A 17,348-nucleotide genomic window follows, 5' to 3' on the forward strand; every position below is an offset into this window, starting at 1 on the left:
AGCATCATAAACAGCGACCTCGACGGCGCGAAAGCTTAGACGCTGATTGTGGTTTATGTAAAATGGAAGCTATGAAGGGTTTATGCGACAAAACTAATCAACCTGAATCGGGCGAATTGTCAGACATCGAATCAAGAGCGCCTGAAGAACGTCAAATCATGCAAAAAAAATTTAAAACGGCCCTTAGTACAAAAAACTATACGTATTTTTTGTTGAAATTTACACGACGCGCTATCGTCTCTATACAACCTCACACCAGTTTTAACATCATCATACTCGCATCATGCAATAAGCCTCAACCCAGATGACTAATTCAGCTTTGCGTCCTTCACACTGAAGAGGGAAATTGGTATAAAGCCCCGCAATTGATTGTCTGCACGGGCCGCACGTGTGCATGTATTGATCTCGTAGTGCACGGGATTCCCGTGCTTTTTCCGTAACGATGAATTAAGCAAATCAGGAGCCTGGATGGCACATGATTCACTGCCATGGATTCCACGACTTGAATCCGAATCTTTAAATCTCCCACAGTAGGAAGAGTGGTTTTTTTTAGGTCTGGCGGTTGCCGCCAATCTTTCTTGTGTTTTTTAATCATCCCATGATGCGAGTTTGTGAGAGCCGCTGGCAATTCCGCCATGGTCACACCCATCTGGAAATGTACATTTTACGTTCATGAATAGATTATTGGGTATAAGGTACATCAAGTTCACCCATTGTTTAGTTTGTTGATTAACGCCGCACTCAGCAATGGCCCAACTATATAAAGTTCACTCTTTTGTAACCACTATGCTTGTCGTAGGAGGCGACTAACGGGATCGGGCCGTCAGGCTGGCTGACTGGGTTGATGAATGTCATCGTATCCCAATTGCGTGGATCGATGCTCATGATGTCAATCACTGGCTTGATCACTGTCATATAGCTGGAATATTGCTGAGTGCAGCGTTAAACAACAAACAAACAACAACGACACACTTCTATCTCAAACTTGAAGCGAACCACGTCTCGTTTATCACCGATCCTGAACTTCTGTTTGAGATTGTATTTGGAAGAATTTTGTTTCTTTGTTTGTGTTATTGTCTTCCTCATCGCATAGCGTTATCTTTATACCACGAGGGGCTAATGCGTACGCTCGTCACGCCGAAGACCCGGGTTCGATTCCCGACATGGGTACAATGTATGAAGCCCATTTCTGGTGTCCCCGTCGTGATATAGCTAGAATATTGCAAAAAGCGGCGTAAAACCATTCTCACTCACTCACTTATACTACGATTATTGTATGACGGGGGTATAAAAAGGTTTCGAAGAAGCTGGCCCTTGTTTGCTTCTTTCAAACATCATGTAGGCATTGAGCTTTGAATAGTACAAAATAATAGGAGTCTTTTGGGCATTTCCGATCTATAAATTTCTCAACATGAGACGTTATGTCAACGCTAGACTTCTCAGGACCTCCCTAGGTATCGTAATGGGTTCACACTTGTAAAGACCTGTGAAGATCCGGGGTAGAATAGGTCATCAGCAGACCATGCTTGCCGTTAGAGGCGACTAACGGAATCAGGCGGTCAGGCTCGCTGACATGGTTGATGCATGTCATCGTATCCCAATTGCGTGGATCGACGTTCATGATTCAGTCACTGGATTGTCTGGATCAGACTCGATTATTTACGGACCGCCGTCACATAGCTGTAATATTGCTGAGTGTGGCGTTAAACAACAAAGAAACAAATCACGCTTGAAACAACCTAGCTTGATGGATATGTCCAAGCTACCATAACTACTCACAGGTCTGGTAAACAAATAAAATATCCGCCTGTCTGTATCGACTTTCGTGTCGCCTCTTATCATATGATCATCTCCTGCCCTAGCAGTGATGGCACTGAAATTGTATTGCCTTGATACATCCATGCCTTCATTTGAGCTGAAGTGTTACTTTAGGAGGGGAATGTTATTCACGCACACTGGTTACATTCCAGTCAATACACGACTCTAAAATTCCTGTTTTCATCAGAATGGAGATGATATGATATCGGTACCATAAAAAGCCACTCGCTCTTGGTGCATATTTGATGGGCACATACAGTTCCGTTGTCTTTGGAGTCAATGAGAATCATGAAAAACTGTATCCTCAAAAGACTGGTACATTTTGGGAGATATGAGAAAATAATTCCCGGAAGAGGCCAAAAGAAAACATGTGTGATGAGAATCGATTACAGGGCCTGTTGTACAAGATTGGATTTGGCATGGGTATGTGGAGAGAAGAATGAGGATGTGTCATAAAAAAAAACATGGCCTGTCATTGTGAGGCTTTGATAGGGGATATACTACGCATATATCTTCAGAGTATTGAGAATCTAGGCGTATGAACCACTTTCAGTGTATTGAGAAATTAGACGTACGGACCACTTTCAGTGTATTGAGAATCTAGGCGTATGGACCACTTTCAGTGTGTTGAGAATCTAGGCGTACAGACCACCTTCAGTGTATTGAGAATCTAGGCTTATGAACCACTTTCAGTGTATTGAGGATCTAGGTGTACGGACCACCTTCAGTGTATTGAAATTCGTGTCATATGGACCACTTTCAGTGTATTGATAATCTTGGCGTATGGACCACTTTCAGTGTATAGAGAATCTAGGCGTATGGACCACCTTCAGTGTATTGAGAATCTAGGCGTACGGACCACCCTCAGTGTATTGAGAATCTAGGCTTATGAACCACTTTCAGTGTATTGAGAATCTAGGCGTACGGACCACCCTCAGTGTATTGAGAATCTAGGCTTATGAACCACTTTCAGTGTATTGAGAATCTTGTCATATCGACCATCTTCAGTGTATTGAGAATCTAGGCGTACGGACCACTTTCAGTGTATTGAGAATCTAGGTGTATGAACAACCTTCAGTGTATTGAGAATCTAGGCGTATGAACAACCTTCAGTGTATTGAGAATCTAGGCGTACGCCCCACTTTCAGTGTATTGGGAATATAGACGAATTAGTACTGACTGCGTGGTCAACCAAACCATCAACACCTACATGGTATTGACTACGTTGAAATCAGTCGCCCCAGAACACGTGTGCCTTTACACTCTGATGCTTTGAGGTGCTCTCAGTCAAACTGAAATGTAACACAAACTCTGTCAATTATACACTAGATAATGTATTACATCCGAGAATTTAATCCGGGTTTCTAATTTTTATTTCATTTGGGTTTACGATAGCTTAGGGGCATGTAACAGGATACTTAGCGGTTATGAGGTCATATGATCTCCCTGATGACGCCATTACCCTGTAACATCTGCCTTCAGCGAGCCCGCATCAGCAAGACTGCCAATTCTCGTTTGTCTCCGTCACACAGCGCAATACAATTCAACGATTACCCGTACAAAGGAAGGAACTCGGCTGTGCCAGTACCGTTATTGTAGAAGCATTGATATTTGATTTTCTTTCTGGCTTGGAACATCCTCGTGATTAAGTTTTCTTGTCCTCATGTTTCGTACATAAAGTGTATTGGGGTTGTAAAATGAACAGGTTTGATTTCTGCGGAAGGGAAATTCAGTTATACAATAACGGCAATGCCGGCTATGTCACGAACTGTCATGTCTGGTGATGGATACTGTTTCGAAATACCACGTGACATGTGCATTAATCAGTTTTCTACTCGCCTATTTACGTCATATGTTCAAGTGAACAATGATGCGCAAGCAACGTTGAACACGTGCAAAGCATTAACGATGAACAATTTACGGTTCACAGGTGCAAAACATTAACGATGAACAATTTACGGTTCACAGGTGCAAATTAACAACGACCTACAATTTACGGTTAACAGGTGCAAATAAACAACGACGTACAATTTACGGTTAACAGATGCCAATAAACAACGACGTACAACTTACGGTTAACAGATGCCAATCAATAACGATGAACAATTTATGGTTAACAGGTGCAAATTAACGATGAACAATTTACGGTTAACAGGTGCAAATCAATAACGATAAACAATTTACTGTTAACAGGTGCAAATTAACAACAACGTACAATTTACGGTTAACAGGTGCAAATCAATAACGATGAACAATATACCGTTTACAGGTGAAATCAATAACGATGAACAATTTACGGTTAACAGATGCAGACCAACAACGACGTACAATTTACGGTTAACAGGTGCAAATCAATCACGATGAACAATTTACGGTTAACAGATGCAGATCAACAACGACGTACAATTTACGATTAACAGGTGCAAACTAACAACGACGTACAATTTACGGTTAACAGGCGCAAATCAACAACGACATACAATTTACGGTTAACAGGTGCAAATCAATAACGATGAACAATTTACCGTTTACAGGTGAAATCAATAACGATGAACAATTTACGGTTAACAGATGCAGATCAACAACGACGTACAATTTACGGTTAACAGGTGCAAATCAATCACGATGAACAATTTACGGTTAACAGATGCAGATCAACAACGACGTACAATTTACGGTTAACAGATGCAAACTAACAACGACGTACAATTTACGGTTAACAGGCGCAAATCAACAACGACATACAATTTACGGTTAACAGGTGCAAATTAACAATGACGTATAATTTACGGTTAACAGGTGCAAATCAACGACGTACAATTTACGGTTAACAGGTACCAATCAACAACGACGTACAATTTACAGTGCAAATCGAGAATTCACAATTTACGCTTAAGACATACAAATCAAGAACGATGCACATCTTACGTCTAACATGTCTAAATCAAGAACGATGCACATCTTACGTCTAACATGTCTAAATCAAGAGCGATGCACAAGTTACATTTAATGCGTACAAATCAGGGGCAATTCACAATTTACGTGTAGCACGTAAGAATCAAGAACAATGTTCAAGTGGCTCTCTTACGACAAGAATTGGTAACTGGGAACCAATACTTTCCAGGAATCGTCAGAAATTAAATAATCAGAAACCATAGTTCGAAATCAGACTGTGTTTAATCTCTGAGATATGTTTCATTGACACTGGAAGTAATTGCGACGTGTAAACATGTCTGCCCTGCTTCAGTACGCATTCATTTTGCGAATCCTATGTTACAGGTGAGCTGCACGTGCCCCTGGAGGTGTGTGGAGCTGTGGTGAAGCGCGAGCTGGACTTCTGGCAGATGAACGAACACGAGATTAAGGCCTGCTGTTGGCGCCATTACCGCTCCTACATAGAGAATCAGAGGATACTCGACTCATTTGACTCCTCGCTCCAGAAGGAAAACTTTAACGTTGACCTCAACGTCCTGACAGGATGGAAATACTGGCAGACAAAGATCTGGCTCATCCTAGATCATCCGAGGACATCACGACTGGCCATGGTAAGTGTAGCATGTATTGCCGATAGCGTGTCCTAGATCACAGGAGGACATTACGACGGGCCATTGTAGGTGTAGTATATATCGAACTCATTAAAATCAGATCTTAGTTCTCGCTTCCGCTAAACAAAGATCTGAGGAAATCCCGTTAGGGGACACGTCAGAACGACCTTTCATCCGACCAATCATAGCGTCGCTTACCAGATCATGAAAGTTACAGTTGGAATGTGATTGCTAATCATGCAACCTCGAAAACTTTAACACAGGGTATTCCGAACGATAGTTACGGGCTCAACGACTGAATCCATACAATCTAGACGATTCCAGAATGTTCTTTTGTTCAGGTTTCAATTTTTTATCAAGAATTTTTCAAAATATGTTTCGAAGTGTAGTCGCCAATTTGAAATTAGTACCGTAAAGCACGAGAAAGTTGCCTTCTGATTGGCTAATGTCGACCTCTTGTCAGTCATTTAATTGGTCGGTCAAAGTTCGCGCAAGGTCGGTCTGACGTGACCTGTAATGAGATGTCCTCAGATCTTTGTTTAGCGGTAGCGAGTATATATTGCCGATAGCGGGTCCTAGATCACCGAGGCCATCACGACTGCCATGATTAGTGTAGTATATATTGCCGATAGCGGGTCCTAGATCACCGAGGCCATCACGACTGACCATGGTAAGTGTAGTATATATTGCCGATAGCGGGTCCTAGATTGCCCGAGGCCATCACGACTGGCCATGATTAGTTTAGTATATATTGCCGATAGCGGGTCCTAGATTGCCCGAGGCCATCACGACTGGCCATGATTAGTTTAGTATATATTGCCGATAGCGGGTCCTAGATTGCCCGAGGCCATCACGACTGGCCATGATTAGTGTAGTATATATTGCCGAAAGCGGGTCCTAGATTGCCCGAGGCCATCACGACTGGCCATGATTAGTGTAGTATATATTGCCGAAAGCGGGTCCTAGATTGCCCGAGGCCATCACGACTGGCCCTGATTAGTGTTACTGCCTACAGCTGGACCTCGACATGAATGTTGAACTGATTCTGACCTGATCAGGGTGATCCAAGTATTCCTACTGGCCATGTTTTACAACATCTCTCGATGCCATTCTGTCTGGCTATCATACAAGTCTATCACATAGCATCACACCAAAATAGAATATAACGTCATACCACTATAGAACATAGCACCATACCAATAAAGAATATAGCATCACACCAATGTAGAACATAGCACCATACCAATGTAGAACATAGCATCATACCAATGTCGATAGCATCGTACCAGCCTAGGAGATGGCATCATACCGGCCTAGGACATGGCATCATACAAGCCTAGGACATGGCATCATACCAGCCGAGGACATGGCATCATACCAGCCTAGGACATGGCATCATACCAGCCTAGGACATGGCATCATACAAGCCTAGGACATGGCATCATACCAGCCGAGGACATGACATCATACCAGCCTAGGACATGGCATCATACCAGCCTAGGACATGGCATCATACAGGCCTAGGACATGGCATCATACAAGTTTGGGACATGGCATCATACCAGCCTAGGACATGGCATCATGTAGGACATGGCATCATACAAGCCTAGGACATGGCATCATACCAGCCTAGGACATGGCATCATACCAGCCTAAGACATGGCATCATACCAGCCTAGGACATGGCATCATACCGGCCTAGGATGTGGCATCATACCAGCCGAGGACATGGCATCATACCGGCCTAGGACATGGTATCATACCAGCCTAGGGCATGTCATCATACCAGCCTAGGACATGGCATCATACGAGCCTTGGACATGGCATCATACAAGCCTAGGGCATGGCATCATACCAGCCGAGGACATGGCATCATACCAGCCGAGGACATGGCATCATACCAGTCCAGCCGTGTCGACCACAGCACAGCCCACTTTTTCTGGATCCGTTGGTTGTTGGCGCATGTGCTTCGATGATGATCTTTGGTCGGTGATGATCTTTGGTCGACGGTGGTCTTTGGGCTGTTCGCACCTTCCCCTAATACGGCTGATGCGCCGTGACATAACTGAATGCTCCTCAAAGCATCGTTGAACCAAACCCACCGCTCCTGCACCTGCAACATGATGTAATGGGACTTATCTCACAGCGTCCTAAGCCCAATCCATAAAGGACAATCCTTGACACACGGTGCCCTTGTTGCGACGTCCTCCATAGACGGAGCATGTAATCTGGCAGTCGTTGCTCGCTCTTCATGCTTGCTTCAATTAAGTAGCTTGTCGCCTAATAGACCGAACGTATTCCTGATCCATACGAGTCTTGTGAGTAAGGTCAGTGAGTCGAGATTCAAGGTTGAGACAGAGTGCTTTCATTAAGTCCAGTCTGGTTAAAAGGACCCATACGTGTTTAACCGATAATTACAAAATGATATCTGCGTGCATTTACATAAGACTAGACCCAGTCACCTCCCTTATCGATACTGTTACACTGTCTGACGTGGAACTCTGTGGTGAGGATCTTGAACTTCGTCTTAGAGAAACATCACCGTTAAGGAGTGTATACGAGCCACACATCAACGGATCCTTGAATATGTAAATCAATTCTTGGTTAAGCTCATCTGAAGCCACAGTCTAGTCAGCTTCGACCATCTCGTGTGGTTCAGTCGTCGCCAATTGCCTATCTTTTTTGTCCGAAACTATCTTCAAGCATGTTGACATCACGGTCGTCGGTGCAAGTAAGCACATCTGGCGTTGTGTTTATGATTCTGATCCTATGTTCAATATGACTGTCATAGCGGCCATTCAGATGTTTCCAATTCACTGTCACTTGTGAAAATACCCCGAAACACGTTGTTAGTCGCGTATTTGTGCACATTGTGTTTTGGTCATCTTTTGACCATTGGTACTGAATAACACTTTACCTAACCTAGGTACCGCTGAATACATTCAGATGTATCGGACTATACACTTTGCTCAAGGCATTACAATCGATAGTTGAACATCTCCGTTGGTCTTCTTGGTCAAAGTAGCAGTTATTTGGAATTAGGTTTGGCCGTATGTCTTTTGAGCCATGCGTTTCTAATTATCAAAGATAAATGGATTTATTGTGATACTGTGCCACGTCGATTTTCAAATTACTTTGGCCAAGATGTGATTTTATTTCGTGGCTTATGGACTTTATTCTCTATGAAATAACTCAATATTACCAAATATTGATTGTACTTGCTAAACAGCTTAATCATTTATTTTTTTGCAATTAAGCGAGATTCACCTAATTGTTGATGAGATGTAACCGTATTTGTACAAGATGTATAATGTATATCTTTAAAAGCCACACGCATTTTGCAGTAGTAATTCATTAACCTATTTACTAATCCAGCTCAGATCATCATAAAACAGCCGTAATCACCATACTTAATCAGACCCAACTGACATACTATACCCATCGAGATTGCCATACTTTACCGACCGAAATCGCCATACTAACCCAGCCCTGATCGCCATACTAATCCAGCCATGGATCACTATACTAATCTTGCCCTGATTGTCATACTAATCCAGCCATGGATCACTGTACTAATCTAGCTCTGATTGTCATATTAATCAAGCCGTGGATCACTATACTAATCTAGCCCTGATTGTCATACTAATCCAGCCTTGGATCACTATACTAATCTAGCCCTGATTGTCATACTAATCCAGCCGTGGATCACTATACTAATCTAGCCCTGATTGTCATACTAATCCAGCCGTGGATCACTATACTAATCTAGCCCTGAATGTCATACTAATCCAGCCGTGGATCACTATACTAATCTAGCCCTGATTGCCATACTAATCCAGCCGTGGATCACTATACTAATCTAGCCCTGATTGTCATACTAATCCAGCCGTGGATCACTATACTAATCTAGCCCTGATTGTCATTCTAATCGAGCCGTGGATCGCCATACTAAGCCAGCCTAATTCAGTCGTGATCAGCATACTGAACAGACCAAGATCGCCATACTCAACCGACCGAGATCACCATAGTAATCCATCCCTGATTATCATACTCACCCGATAGCTCGCCATACTAATTCAGACTCTACTGCCCTGGATGACGTGGAGTGTTTCAACACAAGTATCAGACACTGCCAAGGTTTCGAACAGACATGTAGGTGAATTGATGAATGAGCCCCACCGCTATGCTATAATGGATGCCTGTTTTTATTGATGAATAAACGGTACCGCAATGCCATAATTGATGCATAGGTTTTATTGATTAACAATCCGTACACACCGCAATGCTATAATTGATGCATAGCTTTTATTTATGAATCGACGTTAAATTGTGAATAATAGCCGTATGTAAAGTAAATTGGTTTTCAGCCTATTGGCTTTACTCAGAATTAATGCAACCTTTTTATCTGTAAATCTGACAATATATAAGGAAGAAATCTCAACAAGGGATGAGCTAAACCCACAAAGACAGGTTTCCCCACAACACCGACATCTATTGATGATTTAGAGAGACGGTTGTATTAACATTTTATTTTCACCCAACGTTTAAAACAAGATATACACTTGAAAATTGGATTTGAACAAACATTTACAAACGTTATCAAAACATTACAAGGCTGAAAACGATCCCCGAAGCACTGCAATATTAGGTCCAAAACACAAATATGACACCTGAATAAAAAACATAACCATCCCTTGTTTCTTTCATGTTTAGTCACCATCAAACATGGCTGTATTCCATCCTTTGCCTGCAGTTTATTTCGCCGTTCATCTAATGTGATGTCTGTTTAGAGAGATGGTTGCATCTATTTCTTTTTTCTTCTAACGTTTTGCCGGCTCAGAGAGACAGTTGTATGGCCAGCGTATTCTAATCCAACGATATCGGTTTAATGAGAGTCGGTTGTTTCTACAGTATATTCAAATAACAATTTGTTTGCTTGTTTAACGCCGCACTCAGCAATATTCCAGCTTTTTGATGGCGGTCTGTAAATAATCGATTCTGGACCAGACAACCCAGTGATTGACATCATAAGCATCAATCTACGCAATTGGGATACTATGACTGCATCAACCATCTCAGCGAGCCTGTTAGTCACCTCTTACGACAAGCATGGGTTGCTGAAGACCAAAGTGACATCAGTTCAATGATAAACGAGAGATGAGTTATTTACTTATACTTGTGTATTCTCATCCAACATGATGCCGGTTCAGAGAGAGACTGATATATCAACATTTCTACCTGGATAGCACATGATTCACTGCCATGGATTCCACGACTTGAATCCGAATCTTTATATCTCTCCCAGAAGGAAGAGTGGTTATCTAAGGTCTGGCGGTTGCCTCCAATCTTTCTTGTATTTTTTAATCATCCCATGATGCGAGTTTGTGAGAGCCGCTGGCAATTCCGCCATGGTCACATCCAACTGGAAATGTACATTTTACGTTCATGAATAGACTATTGTGTATTAGGTATATCAAGTTCACCCATTGTTTTGTTTGTTGATTAACGCCGCACTCAGCAATAGCCCAGCTATATAAAGTTCACTCTTTTGTAACCACTATTCTTGTCGTAGGAGGCGATTAACGGGATCGGGCCGTTAGGCTGGCTGACTGGGTTGATGAATGTCATCGTATCCCAATTGCGTGGATCGATGCTCATGATGTCAATCACTGGCTTGATCACTGTCATATAGCTGGAATATTGCTGAGTGCAGCGTTAAACAACAAACAAACAACGACACACTTCTATCTCAAACTTGAAACGAAGCACGTCTCGTTTATCGCCTATCCTGAACTTCTGTTTGAGATTGTATTTGGAAGAATTTTGTTTCTTTGTTTGTGTTATTGTCTTCCTCATCGCATAGCGTTATCTTCATACCACGAGGGGTGGTCGGGTAGCCGAGTGGCTAATGCGTACGCTCGTCACGCCCAAGACCCGGGTTCGATTCCCGACATGGGTACAACGTGTGAAGCCCATTTCTGGTGTCCCCCGCCGTGAAATTGCTTAATATTGCTGAAAGCGGCGTAAAACCAAACTCATTCACTCACTCAAAACAAACTATGGGACACATCAACCATCCACAGTAGCTCGTCTTGCTAGTTTTATGTATGCTACAAATACGTTACATTTCGTAAAGCTATTTGCTCTGCGTCCTGCCCCTGTTAACCGTAAAAAATTTACTTAGTCTTTTATATCATATAAATATTATTAAATATTCATGTCGATTATTTGCTCAGTGCATTCAGTGGTTCTAAAACTAGTTTCCCCGAGAAAAGGTCACGATAATCAACGAGTCGAGTCGTCAGGAATCAGGAAGCACATGTGCTGTGAATTTAGTTGATTCAGTGAAGCTTAAATCGTTGATATTCACTTGCATAGCGAGTTAACAGTTCGGCGAGGCAGTCCCGCCTGTGCGAGGCCTCGGTCACGTGCATGAGGCCATCGGGAAAGGCATGCATCAATACAGACATAGACAGCGTTATTACTTTTCACAATCAATCCGCTAGTTTCTCCGGCAGATTCGTCACATGTGTTTCTTCACTACGTCAAATTGATTTCTCCCGGATGAAAAGCAATGTATGTTCATGATTTTGAGGATAATGTATATATATGAATAAAACTACTCGACGCTTTCAATCGACCACCACATAAAATAACGGGCGCACTTGGCGGGTTTAATGTATTTGAAAAAGAGATCGAACTGTTGTTTCGCAAATATTTAGTATTCCGAGTCTCCGATACCCAATATCCCTGAAAGTAGAACGGTAATTACATGTTTAATACAACCCGTATCGTGCGATATTGTTTCAGGATATTGTGCGCATGCGTATAAAAGAAAATTACAATCCGATTGTTATAAAGGTGAACTCTCCATATCATATTTGTCAAAGTGTTTACAGTTATTTGTCATTATGCTCGAAAACAGATCGATCATGTGAATAACAAATGGATAATATTTAGTAATAATATGGCCGACATTATATGGTACTTGTTGTTACCCTGGCGCTCGGCATTTAAGGTCTCAAACAAGGACTGGTCGGCTCGGAGTCGGTATACTGTGTCTGAGTGGGGTATTCATGTTAAACTTCGGTATGGTATCTCAGTGCTAGCACTATAAATCGGCATCAGTCCGGACTAGTACGTGCATGCACGTCGCTATATAAGTGCAATAATTTTGGACGCGACGTTAAACCTATGTTCACCTCATCTCACCTCGATATATTGACGTTTGCAGATTAAAAACACTATCTGTCTGCTTTAGGCTCTTTACTATATCTGCCAGTCTCAATTCTGAGCTGGTTTGAGCAGCATCTCAACTGAGCAGGTGAAACCCTAAGTTTGGAAATGGACAACTCCTTTATATAAGTTTCTAGGCTAATTGAGGTTTTGAATTGAATATATGATAGCGATTCAGAGCTTGATGTCAGCGCTCCATGCCAATCCTGCTCACATGAACACTCTCTAAAATGAGATTCCGACAAAAAATTTAAAACATTATTTAGACATTGATGCTACCAAATGTAGCCAACCCCCCAAAAATAGATTTTGGAAACTCACTCTTTTCATTTTTACAATCTGATAATCATAGCATTTCCTAACAAATCCCGATTATAGCACATTGCTAATTTTGCACCAGTATTCCATAGCCCTCTTATAAGTGACTATATACATTGGATACCTTCCACACTCTCCTTTAACTACATGGGTAGAGGGTGCACGTGGTTGCTTTACACAGAACCGTATAATAAAATTGGGCTAATTTTAGTATCCAATATTTCAGAAGATAACTCATGGGTATGGTTTGAACATGTTTAAGGATTTAAAGACAGCACCAAGTACGTTTTTTGCCTGTACGGCAGCATTCCTCACATGATGAGTCCATGACAGTGTTCTTGAAAAATGTCTTTTCTAAAATCACAAATATTGCATACTGTTTGCCCCGCTTCCTTGACAAGTAGCGTTGGATAACAAACTGTAATATATACATGTTATCTGCTATGACCTTTTCTAAAACAAGCCTGAGACTCCACGATTTTCTCGTATGGCTCAGCCCCAAAATGATAACCTACTGGTAAGTATAGCTGTATAAATCTCGCCGAAAGTGCTCACAAGAGATATGCCTCTTGAACTGCTTGGATCTTTAATGTTGCCCCTTTTTGAACAATGTGACAAATATGTTGGGATTCCACACATCTGGAAATCGAGAGGAATCAAATGATATGTCAAAGAACAATTTAATATGTGATACTAATACCTCCATGGAAAGTTTAAAAAACTCAGGTGCTTTCGAACTTTTTTAATCTATTAAAAGAAGCATAAATTTCATCTACGGTAATAGGTAAATCAATGATACTGGCAGTCATTTCATCCGTGTTAAAGTCAATATCACCTTCCACTTGTGGTACTATGTCATCATTAATGTTACAATCTTGAAATAAATATTTAAAATGTGAAAAACAATCATCTAGTGGTATTTCGTCTTACTGTACTGCCGACGAGATATTTTCCTGAGTGCAGACCTGAATACTTTCGCATTATTAATATTCTATAATAACTTATCACGTTATGCAGTCTTTTTTGTTCTTATTAAGTCATCATATTTCTTTCTGGAATCCATATAAGATCTCAATGTTTTACAGTCTTTCTATCTCCTTAAAACGTTAGCTATGTTTCATATTTGAGGTAACTGATGTGTCATATTTGAAGTTAGCTAGGTTTCATATTTGAGGTAGCTAATGTGTCATATTTGAAGTTAGCTTTGTTTCACATTTGAGGTAACTAATGGGTCATATTTGAAGTTAGCTCTGTTTCATATTTGAGGTAACTAATGTGTCATATTTGAAGTTAGCTCTGTTTCATATTTGAGGTAACTGATGTGTCATATTTGAAGTTAGCTAGGTTTCACATTTGAGGTAACTGATGTGTCATATTTGAAGTTAGCTAGGTTTCATATTTGAGGTAACTGATGTGTCATATTTGAAGTTAGCTAGGTTTCATATTTGAGGAAACTGATGTGTCATATTTGAAGTTAGTTAGGTTTCATATCATATTTTGACTGAAGCTATACGTCTGCCCTTGAATCGACCATTGCCCCTGCGTCAAGACCAAACGTTCGATAACATATTCATTTCTACATATCGGAACAGGAATCAGCTTGAAACACATGTTTCTAAGGGGTGGATATTGTCAGCGATCATCCATGTTGCCATTACCGCCGACAAAAGCCGCGTCCCGCCCTGCGCGGGGCAGGTAAATGCACAGTACGTTTAGTAACGAGGACATCTCGTGCAGTACCCACGTGATCTCGCGTTGCTTGGACACTGAGAGGGAACCCAGGTAAAATTGATCGCCTGATTCAATGACAAGTCATGCTTAGTTATTACATAAACAGGTTTAGATCAATATAGCACTGATTTTACACAGTGCATTGTAAAGCAAGATGTATCAGCGACATGGAATCTAAATTAAATCGTTTTAGAGTCATGATATTTTATTTGTTTTAGCAATAATGGCATGGTATAGATGACGCTGTGTTTGACTTAATTCAAAACTGTTTTGTGTGTTTATTCTGCTGTCAGTATATTTAGTTGCTGAATGAGTGAGTGAATGGGGTTCTACGCCGCACGACCTGCGAAGTCATCAGGCCTGGGCCAAACAAACCAGTGGCTGATAGTGTGAGCACCGATCCATGACGCCGGGGCACGATGGCGAGCGCAGGCAGGGTAACAACAAGTACCATCTTTTAACGTCTTTTGGTATGACGCGGCCGGGGATCGTACTACCGATCTCCAGCTCTCCGTGCAGTTGAGAGCTCGTATGCCCTGACGCTTATCCTTTTAGGTTTATTCATATCCATCGTCCATTGTGACCACTCGATCCCCGTTTGTGTTGACTCTTGGGCAACAGAGAGTGTCGTGACTCGACTAGGCGAGGCGGGTAAACGTGAATTGAATTTGAGTTTTTTACTGGGTTGATGTCGTAAAGAGACATTTCTGATATATCACGAGTGAGTGAGTGAGTGAGTGAGTGAGTGAGTGAGTTGGGTTTAACGCCGCTTTTAACAGTATTCCAGTTATATCACGGCGTGTCAGCTTTATGTGGGAGGAAAGCCACAAGTACTTAAATCATGTATCTAATGTGAAATAAGACTACCTGTATTTATTTTCCTGACACCACGTGACGCAGCAATTATTGTAATTGTAATTGTACTCTAGGCCACATTGCCCAAAATACTGAATAAAGAATCTTGAAAACTTGAATCTTGAAATCTTGAAAGCCAGAAGTGATGCAGGTCTCAGACCACGGGTATGGTGCTGACAAACCTAGAAACATAATCGGGGCGAACCGGGATTCAAACCCACAATCATAGGTTTCTGGCTTGCCCAAGGGACGCAACTCTGCACAGAAAATCGCGGCACCTTAGACGACTTGGCCACCCGTGCCCCCGGATCTTTCACGACGGGCGTGTGAAGGATTACGGTTCTCTTTATCATGAGAACGATAGCATGAGCATCAGCTCATGTGGTAGGGTCACGATGACATACGTACATGGGCGTGGTACCCGTTCCTCTCGGTTACCCGCCTACAGTTATCTCAGAGCTTCGATTTTCGACAGTGGGAACACATTGATCGATTTGCAAGCGTGGATAAATGGTCGTCAAAATACTATCCCCACTGTCGCCCAACTGCCATTTTGCCCAATTTCTCCACTTCACAATGTTCACAATGGGACCCGCCCTATTCCCATTGGACGAATACATTGAATACCGCGTATAATGGGCTGACCAAACATGATTACTGGCAGGAATGAATGGCGTATTATATGGTGTGATTATATTCATGTGATCAAGTTGACAGCTCGTGAATAACTCTCCCTGTTGTGGGAGACGTGCTGTTACGGTGTTGTCTGTCTAGGTGCCCGGATGAAGAGGGGAATCAGGAAGGTGACTGGCGGCAAATCGATTGATCGCTCCCAAAATAGAGGAAGAGACTTCGAAATTTAATTCAGATAGAAACTTAGAAAGCAATCAATCGTGTTTGTATATACGAATCTCGATCTGTAGCCAGACTTAACTGAAGACTTGCTCAGATCCAACAAGAACAACCCCCCCCCCCCCCCTCAACCCCCAACACACACACACACACACACACACACACACACACACACACACACACACACACACACACACAAACACACACACACACACACACACAGAGATCTGTAGGGAATCCTATATATAGGAAGACCTGGTTGACGATGGGTTATAGCAGACAATTGAATATTACCGTGTAATGGCGTCTATTTATAGCGGAAGAGAGTGAGCGTCCCTGGCTATCGTCAGTTGCATCCAGTGTTCCTAAACCTGTTACAGCTGTATCTACGATCAGATTTTCTTTATTTGTTTCTTTTTTTTGTTGTGTAACGCCGCACTCAGCAATATTCCAGCAGTATGACGGCGGTCTGTAAATAATCGAGTCTTGACCAGACAATCCAGTAATTGATAACATGAGCATCGATCCACGCAATTGGGATACGAAGACATGCATCCAAGTCAGTGATCCTGACCACCCGATCCCGTTAGTCGCCTCTTACGACAAGCATGGGTTGCTAAAGACGTATTCTAACCCGGATCTGCACGGGTCACATATGATCAGGATCCGCTGCCCATTTGTTCGAATCCCAGATTTGCCCAGATAATGATCCATGTACCAATTGGTTCACGTCACACTTTGAGATAACCTATCCATCCACTGAATACCGGGCCAGACGTCATTACATACTCTCACTGCCCTATGCAATTCGAGCGGACATCTCGCTGAATTGGTTGATGGCCTGTCATTGTATCCCAACGCTGTGGATCTTTGTTCACTATATCAATTAGTGGATTGTTTGGTCCAGATTCGATTATTAACAGGCCGCAGTCATATAGCTGGAGTATTGCTGGAGTACGGCGTTAAGCAACAAAGAAACGGAGCACCTTCTCT

General features: G+C 42.1%; 1 protein-coding gene across 1 annotated transcript in view; it reads left to right on the forward strand.

The window, feature by feature from the left end:
• Positions 1-17,348, forward strand: part of LOC139480212 (potassium voltage-gated channel protein Shaw-like) — a 70,780-nt gene that overhangs the window by 41,969 nt on the left and 11,463 nt on the right. Inside the window, exon 2 of the mRNA XM_071263243.1 lies at positions 5,098-5,363. Within this exon, the coding sequence (XP_071119344.1) occupies positions 5,098-5,363 (266 nt within the window). The remainder of the gene's footprint in view (positions 1-5,097; positions 5,364-17,348) is intronic.

The sequence above is a fragment of the Haliotis cracherodii genome, unplaced genomic scaffold (genome assembly GCF_022045235.1).
Source record: "Haliotis cracherodii isolate W230 unplaced genomic scaffold, xgHalCrac1.p SCAF_4, whole genome shotgun sequence".
Taxonomy (NCBI): domain Eukaryota; kingdom Metazoa; phylum Mollusca; class Gastropoda; order Lepetellida; family Haliotidae; genus Haliotis; species Haliotis cracherodii.